This window comes from Oryzias latipes, chromosome 17, assembly GCF_053564925.1.
Source record: "Oryzias latipes strain Hd-rR chromosome 17, Olatipes_Hd-rR_3.1".
Taxonomy (NCBI): Eukaryota; Metazoa; Chordata; class Actinopteri; order Beloniformes; family Adrianichthyidae; genus Oryzias; species Oryzias latipes.
The window spans coordinates 16303462-16313277 of record NC_136253.1 but is presented as its reverse complement, the minus strand read 5'-3'; the positions used below and the strand labels follow the sequence as shown (position 1 = coordinate 16313277).

Here is a 9816-nt window from a genome sequence, read left to right as displayed (position 1 = left end):
TTAAATAAGACGTCTGGATTGAATCACATCTTGATGTCTCAGACGGGGGAGGGACGCTACAATTATAACTTTAGCTAAGAAGAAAAATGTGATTATTTTATTTTATATCAAATGATTTTACCGCTTTACATAACATTAATATCTTTTACATACAATTTTACTGATTGATGTGGATCATCTGCTCATATGAATCCTCCCACAGTGTTTCATTAGCAGCTGTAACCACAGAGACTCTGATCAAACAGGAATGAACAGAATCCATCTGATATGAAGCTGTGCTTTGAAAACCACTTCCCTCCTCTTTGAAGAGTAGTCCCATATCTGACTTCAGGTTTTTGTACAGCCTCTTCTACACTTTGGATCACTGTGTGTCTATAGCACAGTAGTAGAGAGCTGTGTCTGCCAGGGTTAACTCTCTGATGATCAGTTCAGTTGATGTGACTGTTGTTCTGGATTCATATTTATCTGGGATATTTTCAGCTGTGGAACTTTTTGCTCCTTTCAACACAATAAACTGAAGAGCCTGAAGGACAGAATCATGTTTGTACCAATAAGGCCAAGGAGTGTAGATACATTTCATAGTAACAGATTTTCCTTCAGTTCCTGTAAGTTGATCTTGATCAGGAGAGATTGAGTCTCCATCTGTGAGTCCTGGAAAAAGTGGAGAAAATGAAGCCATTAGATGAATGAGATGATGAGTTGATGCAGCAGCTTCAAGCAAACTTGAATCTCTGTTCTTAAACTCACCTAGAATGTGAGATAGAAGCAAAAAGAGGTAAAGCAACATGTCTTTGGAGTTCTTGAAGCCACACAGACAGCAGATGAACTCTGTTCTTTCACTGCAGCTCAATGAGGAAGAACTAATGTCACTGGGGGATGTGAAATTCAGTGGGCGGGGCCAATGAGCTCTTTTTCAGTTCATCTCTGCGGTGGCCCAGAAGGGTCACAACACATTAACTTTACACACAACACATTAACTTTACACACAACACATTAACTCACAACACAACACATTAACTCACAACACAACACAATAACTCACAACACAACACATTAACTCATGGCCCAGAAGGGTCACAACACAACACATTAACTTACCTCACAACACTTTAACTCATAACGGAAGTAAAGCAGCAATGGAAGTGCTTTTATTCTGAAATTTCCACTGGGCTGAGCGGCTAACCACCTAACAGAAAGTAACGTTACAGTGAGCTGTGGAGGGAGCATGATTTTTCTACAAGAGAAGATAGCAGCAGTGTTGCCAGATTGGGCGGTTTTGGTTCTAAATTTGCGGGTAAAAATGGCTTTGGCCGGGTTTGCATAATTTGGGCTGTTTTAGGGTCAGTTCGGCGGGTTTTTTCCCTCATGAATATATAATAGCGGACTACGTGAGGCCGTGTGGCTGTTGAACTTCTATGTACTGAAGCTCAGTAAACGCACCAGGCAGAGACGCTTAACGGGCTCTGTCATCTAACCTGTTGTTGGGGGGGGTGCAACGCCCCGCCTCTTAGAAATTGTGTTCTTTAAAGCCTGACACTGCGGCTGCGTGTAGGAGGAGATACCAGCTAAAGTTATGGTCCGATCGCTACATGGATCGGTGTCTGTGTTTATCAGTCCTTTTATTATTAGTCTGAACTATCTTTTATTTTGAAAAATCATCGGATCGGGTGCTAAATCAGTCCAGTTGGGGGAAAACTCAACGAAAGCTGTGTATTTTTCTTTCTCCTGATCTAATAAAATGAGGACAGTATTGAATATTTTTTCAGCGGACCGGCCTTCTTTCATTAATTTTCTTAACCCGCTCTATCCCTGCTATATGCGGGCGGCTCTTTCTTCCGTGTGCAAGGCCGGAGCGCGCCGACTGTCAACCTATGATGACAGTATTTTGCGCTCTCTGTGTAGGATACACTGGAGGAGCGCGGGGGGAAATAACTCTCAGCTGCAGAGGATGTGAACAGGCAGAGAGGAAAAGCAGGTAGAGAGGAGGGGGAGGGGCTTTGGCTTCAAACTCTGTCAGAGAGATGCAAACATGGCGTCAGATTTAGATGCAGCTTTCACTGCAGGAGTTGAAGCACAGACTCTCTCTGGGATGATCTTATGATCTCAAACATGGAAACATGATTACCAAGTAGAACTCTCCAAAATACTAAAGCCCATCTCTCCACATTCTTGGTGTCTTGTGTTGCGGAGTGGGTGTGTGTGTGTGTGTGTGTTTGTTTGTGTGTGTGTTGGGGACCGCACGTGCCTGTGTGAGAGGAGGGAGCGGAAGAAAGGACAGGAGAGGAGCGCGCGTGCAGGACAGAGAGGGGTGTGAGAGCGGAGGGAGCGGAGGAGTGTGCGTTTATATTGTGTGTGTTTAAAGGAAGGAGAAACGTAATAAAGAGAGTTTCTGGCAACACTGCTGCTAGCTGCTCCTTTAGAAAAATCATGCTCCCTCCACAGCTCACTGTGACGTTACTTTCTGTTAGGCAGTTAGCCGCTCAAATTTCAGAATAAAAGCACTTCAATTGCTGCTTTACTTCCGTTGTGAGTTAAAGTGTTGTGAGGTAAGTTAATATGTTGTGTTGTGACCCTTCTGGGCCACCGTACATCTCAACCAATGAAAGAGTTTAGTTCTTCAACAGCAGCTCTGTGTCTAATCTTTACTGCTTTATTTCTCAGCTGTCTTTGTGTTCAGTCGAATGACTCAACAATCTATGCTTTCACAGCATGTGATGCCCTCTAGTGGATGTTGTGTAGTATTTTGTTTTGTCTGCAGGTTATTGTACAGTTTTTTGTTGTTTCCTGTCACTGTGGGCCTCACAGCACAGTAGTACACAGCAGAGTCTGTCACTGCAGCAGAGGAGATCTATCTGTAGATCCATTTGTCTTTGGTTGTCACTCACTTTGAAGGAAAATCCAGGAATTGTTTGGGAAATTGGTGTTCCTGTTCCAAAGTGTGAGATCAAGAACTCTGGAGGTTTCCCTGGAAACTGTCGATACCAGTAAAACTGATCACTTCCTGTTGCAGCATTTTTATATTTGTAGGACAGAGTGACAGAAGTTCCTTCCAAAGTGGACTCTTCCTTCTTGACTGCAGTGAGTTCTTCACAGCTGACATCTAAAGGAAGAGAGAAGTCAGATCAGTGATGGACAAACATCAAATGCTGAAATGGATCTTTGAAAGAATCCCATCAACCTGTTCCAATGACTAGAAGCAGCAGAGTGAACACAGATGTCTGCACAGACAGCATGTTGGATGAAGCTGATGTTTGGCTTTTGTGTGTTGAACTGTGTTGAAAGTGGGAGTTTGTGTCTCTTCTATAGTTCACTAACAGCTCAGCTCCTCCCTCAATCTCTCCCTCTGTTCTTCCTCTCCTCTCTGCTCTTCTTTCTCTTGGTTAACCGTCTGCTTAAAGTTTGGATGATTTCCATTGATGGAAACTCAAAGACTTTAGAAGTTCTCAAGTAGTTTCTATATAAAGACTTCTCCATTAAACTAATTGAACTCTGACCTTCTTAAGGATATATTGGTCAAACACCTCCAACTCTGTGGTATCACTTGAACCTTGTTTTTGGGGTGTTTTTATGTTTTATTGTTTTGACTTAACAGTCTGCTTAAAGGTTGGATGTTCTTCATTGATGGAAACTCAAAGACTTTAGATGTTCTAGAGCATTTTTAATATGAAGAATTCCCCACTGAACCAGTTAAACCCTGACCTTTTTATAGATTTATAAGTCAAACACCTCCAACACTCTTAGGTGGTTTCTTTCTTCTGGCAGTGGAAATGTTTGTCGTCCAGATCTATAAAGTTCTTCAGAGGAATCAGGGGTTTATGGTCTGTGATGGTTTTATTGCTGACAGAACATAGATGTTTAGCTCAAATTCCTCACATAGTTCACCCACAGTGCTGTTCACATTCTTCTTCTGTCTGAAGTACCTTTTTTTTATGTCTCTGTCTCCTTGAACAAACAACCTCTGGTCTGCAGTCTTCCCTGATGAACTGCAGCTAATCACCTCCAGTCCCCAAACTGCTTTTTATGCTGAGACTGCTGTGTTGATGCAGTCTTCAGAGTATGTGAACTTTTGAGAAGACCTTTGTTTTGACAAAAACTACCAGTTGTGCATGACCTCACTTGAACTTTGATTTGGGGTGTTTTTTTTGGTGCTGAGCTAAAACTTCAAATCAATGTCTGACCAAATTTGGTTGATTTTCTTCTCATTTTACTTCAGTCGGTTTAAATTTCTTTCAAAGAACTAACTAAAAGATTCTATGAAGATCAGGAGAATCTTAAAATCTAAAAAGTATCTTATTTGCAGACAATACATTTTTTTACTATGTTGGTGATAATTTGGAAGACATGAAAGAGGTGGTTCAAGCAGAGTTAGAAAACATGAAAAAGTACTTTGCTATAAACAAATTCTCACTGAACTGTGAAAAAACATCCTTTATGGTGTTTAGTAATACCATAAAGGAATTTTCATTTTTATTTTCATTTTCAATTTTAATTCCATAAAAATAAGTGGTAAGAATTATATCTGGAAGTAACTATAGAGATCCATCTAAACAATTGTTCATTAAATTGAAAATATTAAAATGTAATTACTTAGTTAACCTAAGTATTTGAAAATCAATGTACAAAGCTCATCAAAATCGTCCGCTATATAAAATACAATAAATGTTTCACAAAAAGAATGAGTAATTACAACCTGAAATGTCAGGGGATTTTCTCATTGCTAAAATTCCGAACAAATGTATTTCCATTCAAGGGTTTCGAATATGAAACGATCTGAGAAAATCAGTAAAAGAATCATTGATCACATTCAAAATAACTGTCAAAAATGAACTACTACAAAAATACAACTAATGACTTTGTCATCTAATTCCTGTACTGGTGTAGAAAAGTAAAGAAGATACTGATAAATTCAATAATTTTTTGTGTTATTTTCAACTATGTTTTTGATGTTTACATACTGCAAGTTGTTTTGAGGAATATTGTGCCAGCAGTCTCTGGCTGAACGAGCTACTCATGGTCCTCACCGTCGCATACAGGGGGTGAGAGGGGTTGTTCCGGATGCTGGACAGCTTGGTCAGCATCCTCCTCTCACCTACAGAGTCCACTGAGTCCAGGGGACAGCCCAGGACAGAGCTAGCTCTCTTGACCAGCTTGTCTAGTTTCTTTTTGTCCCTTTCATTAATTCCTCCACACCAGCAGACCTCAGCATAGAAAGTTGCTGATGCAACGACAGCCTCATAGAAGTCTTGAGTAGTGGCCTACACACTCCAAAGGACCTCAGTCTCTTCAGGAGGTGGAGGCGATTCTGGCCCTTCTTGTGCAGGACCCTTGTTTTATCTGACCAGTCCAGTTTATTGTTGATGTGAACGCCCAGGTACTTGTACACATCCACCCTCTCGATGTCCAGTCCCTGAATTACCACTGGAGGAGACTGAGAAGCCTTTTTGCAGAAGTCCACCACAACCTCCTTTGTTTTGGTGGCATTGAAATGAAGGTGATTGAGTTCGTACCAGTCCACAAAGTTAAAGAACAGTTAAAGAACAAGTTTTCTTTTTTGTGAGGTATTGGGGCCAGGGATATGGGATATGAGGGATTTGGGCCAGAGGTGAGGTCCTCGGAAACATCCTTTAGAATTCTGGAGAGGACTCTCATCTGTGATTTTCATCGGCAGAACAGACAACCACGAAGCGCCAGTTTTGGGGGGGGAGGGGGGTAGTGTGAGGTATTGGGGCCAGGGTGGTTCTGGCTCTGCTTTAATTTTAGTTAATTTCATAACTTCCTGTTGTTCACTTGTCCTCTCGTTTCAGATGTCTTGACTTTTACTTCCCAGTGTCAATTCTCCCTCACTGTGATCACATGCCCTCCCTGATCTGTGAACCTGGGTGTAATTATCTTATCATTCCTCCTGATTATTCTGTGTCTCCCCTGCATTTGTTGCAAGATTGTTTTGTGCTGTTATGAGAGCTACGAACCATCTTACCCATGTTTCTGTTTTTTTCCTAATACAAGGATCCTTTAATCTTTGATTTTCCTGTGTCCACATGAACCTGGCATTTTTCTAATTGTTGTTTGTCTTGTTGTCTATTGATACCACTTATGGAAGCATTTGTGTCTCATAATTCAAAATAAAAGTCAATACCCAAAATGCCTTTTCATTTTCACAATGAAGCTGCGTTTGACTCAAAAATAAAAGGAAAACTCAATCTGCAAAAGGGCTTTTTCTTTTTCTTCTTCAACACCACTTATTTTGTCAGTTAATTAAAATGATAAAGAAAATGGTATTTGACATTTCAGTTTTTTTAAAGTTTTCTAGTAAATGTGTAGTAAAATTTAATTAGAAATGTCTAATTTTACTAATAAAGTGAATAAATCAAAATGCTTTTTTCCTTTTACAATGTAACTGCATCAATTAACTCAAAAATAAAATGAAAAATCAACCCTCCAAAATGTGTTTTCATTTGCTGATTCAACACCGCTCATTCTGTGACATAATTAAGCAAAAATGCAAAGAGGGGATTGGGACGTCAGCGCTCACTCGGTGTGGCCGCCTGGTCGAAGCATGCGGTCGAAGCATGTTTATGGGCAGAGCAGCCGGACTCCAGTTGCTCTGTGTGAGTGAGCTGCCGGACTCAGGAGAACCATGTCTCCAAGCAGAGGAGTGGCTTTGGGACAGTTTGTGAGCTGGCGGAGGCTATTGAATGGAGAAATGCTGCTCTGTACAGTCCTGTAAACAATCATGCAAACAATGATGTAAATTTGTTATCATGTTACCAGTCGTGTCCAGACAAGATTAAGGATAATCTTTTTCCCACATATTTACGTGCAGCCAAGATGCAAATTGCAGCATTCACCGGACTAATTTCAACTACATCCAAGGCTAAATGTTGATGTTGCCACGCATTAGCCTGATCCTAACCCAATTTCCGGGTCCTTTTGGCCAAGAATAAAGCACTGGCCACACAGATGTTATAACAATAATAGAAGCACATTTAGAAGATTGTCTCCTGCTGTTTCCGGCTGGTTTGGTGTTCGAGGACATGCAGCCTTCCTCAACAGCTCAAGCACAGGGTTTGCCATGCTGAATTTTGCAGCTTCTGACAAAATTTCTCAACCTCTTGGTCCACACTTTTATTCTTGCTTTGTCCTCCTTTTTCCTGTGCCAAATATGCCAGTAGTGACAGAAGAAGAGTGAGCACTGATGTCATCGCCTCGCCTCCTCCCTGGAACTGTTGACTGGAATTGAATTATGCAACACTTTTTACGCAGTGGATGTGAAAAAAAAAATGCAATCCCATCTTTTCATCACTTTAATTACGTCACATAATGAAAAAACATTTCTGTTAATCCATTTTAATTACTAGAAAACTTTAAAAAAAAATGAAATGTTAAATACCAATTTTTTTATCATTCTAATTAAGTGATGGAATCAGCGGTGTTGAAAAGAAAAAGAATAAGCCATTTGGCAGATTGATTTTTCATTTTATTTTTGAGTCTCTCTATTGTGAAAATGAAAAAGCATTTCGGGTAATGACTTTTATTAGTTTTAACTATAATGGAAAGCTCTGGACAGCAAGTGAATACATTTGCTTTTAAATATTTTTGTTACGATTTCTATTATTACGTTTTAACCGCTTAGTTAATTTCAGATTGAATTCATGCAATGTGATCATTTGCAGATTCTCAATAAACACTGAACGAGTCCTTCCCTTGACTTCAATAAATATTTGAACCATAAGCCTCCTGTGCTTTTTAATTCAACAAATCTGACTTCCATCACTGTTTGCAGCAATAATGTAAATTTATCCTCTGTAGGATTATTACATTTTTAAGGTAAAGCAACTGTCCTGGTAGTCTAAACACAGATTTTTCAATATTTTTTGAGCCAAGTTACACTTTTTCCTTGACAAAAATCACCAGAGAAAGTCGGTAGTCTGTGTTGTTTAACACTTCCACAATCTTGAGTGGAATTTTTGTAACAATAGAGGCACAAAAAGCTTAAAGTCAGTTATTTTTTTCCTAAAAAATGTAATAAAACTTGCAATAGCTGAAAATTATTATTGAAAACTAAGTTTGGTTAAAACTGCCCAGGTAGTTGAACCTGGTAGTCTAATCAAATAAAACAGTGCAGTTATACAGTGTTCTCAGTGGTGGTAGCTGATATTTTCCAATACTTGAGGTTTCTTTCAGATATTGCAGTGTTATGTGTTTACCCTGCAGGTTTTTGTACAGAAGTTTGCTGTTTCCTGTCACTGTGGGCTGCAGAGCACAGTAGTACACAGCAGAGTCAGACACATGAAGCTTCTGGATCTTCAGAGGAACTGATTTTTCTTTGAGTTCAGCATCAAATCTGTCTTTCTTGAACGCTGGAGCATTTTCTTTTGATGTTGAGTAACATCTCAACATGTACTTTGGGTAACTGTTCACTTCTTGTTTGTACCAGAACAATTTTGGGAATGTAGCAATGGTCTCAAAGCTACAGTTGAGTGTGAGAGAGTCTCCTTCAGCAGCAATGACTTCTCCTCCTGGTTGGATCACTTTGTCTTCTCCTTTACACTCTGATGAAGAACAGAACATGCAGAGGAAGAGATGAATCAATAAAGATGATTGATTAAAGGACAACAATCAGCAGCTTTAACAGCTCTTAATGTACAGCTCAGTAATGTGTTGAAGTGTTTGAAGAGGAAACATGTTGATCTTTGTGTCTTACCAAAGAAAAGAGCAGAAAGAAGAATCCACAGCCAATGTTCCATCTGTACAACAAGGTTTCAATCAACAGGAGAAACTAGCTGATGTTCAACATTCACTCTGACAATTGTTCTCTTCACAGCACCACTTCTTATTGACTGAATGTTATACACAGAGCAGAAGGACAGCCCCGCCCACTTCGCCATGTCGCCCTCTAGTGGAGGACTAAAGCTTTTTTCAGCAGAAGAAATAAGGTCTTTATCTCTACTTCTGGAAGAAATATGAACACAGAGTTTGACAAAAAAATAAAAATAAAATAATAATAATAATGGATTGGATTTATCTGTGCTTTTCCAGACACTCAAAGCGCTTACAGTGTGTCCATTATTCATTCACTCCTCATTCATACTTGGTGATGGTGAACCACTGTTGTAGCCACAGCTGCCCTGGGGCAGACTGACAGAGGCATGGCTGCCAGTTTGCGCCTACGGCCCCTCTGACCATCCCAGGGAAATTCGTACGCCTTTACACACCAGTGGAGCCACACTGGAGGCAAGGAGGGTGAAGTGTCTTGTCCAAAGACACAACAACAGTTGGCTGGGGGGAGCGGGGATCAAACCGCCGACCCTTCCATCATTGGACGACCTACTGAACCGCCTGAGCCACTGCCGTCCACTATCAGACAAAAAAAGTCTGATAGTTGTGGGTAAAATGAAACCTACGATCATATAATACCAAACTTGACACCATATGGAAAGAAAAGTAATTGGATGCGTGGCAGGTTTTCGTGGAACCTTGCAGCAGGTTTGTCATGTAAGACTACTCTTCCTGGGTTCTGTTCTAAAAGTATACATGTCTCAGCAGGAATCAGGAAACCTAATTGTCAATTTATCACCACACTGATAAAACAAAATTTGTGTCTCTGGTCCTGGGCCAGCCGTTAACAGTAAGAAAACACGAATAAGTAACATATCAATATCATACAGTATGATTCCTATTGATTATTGCACAGTGCAGAAAATATTATAAAATTGAAAAGTGGAGAATATATTACAGTTTTGCACAATCCCGTGATTATTGCACTGAGAGTTGTTGGGGGGGGGGTGAGACTGCTGAACACTGGAAGAGCATTGT

At 40.2% G+C, this 9816-nt stretch overlaps 1 protein-coding gene across 1 annotated transcript; it reads right to left on the bottom strand.

Moving 5' to 3' along the window:
* Positions 1 to 2659: 2659 nt before the first annotated feature.
* On the bottom strand, positions 2660 to 3274 carry LOC144986880 (uncharacterized). The gene is made up of 2 exons (XM_078935457.1): positions 3179 to 3274; positions 2660 to 3106 (listed from the first exon to the last, which is right to left on the bottom strand). Exons 1-2 carry the CDS (start codon positions 3231 to 3233, stop codon positions 2760 to 2762), a joined length of 402 nt encoding a protein of 133 aa, XP_078791583.1. The 5' UTR covers positions 3234 to 3274; the 3' UTR covers positions 2660 to 2759.
* Between the last annotated feature and the right edge of the window lie 6542 nt (positions 3275 to 9816).

What these genes read in the sequence shown, in the direction of transcription:
- LOC144986880 (XM_078935457.1), bottom strand. Translation starts at nt 3,233, where the DNA reads ATGCTGTCTGTGCAGACATCTGTGTTCACTCTGCTGCTTCTAGTCATT. An exon ending in GCTTCTAGTCATTGGAACAG is followed by an intron (nt 3,107 to 3,178) that starts GTTGATGGGATT and finishes ACTTCTCTCTTC; the next exon opens with CTTTAGATGTCAGCTGTGAA.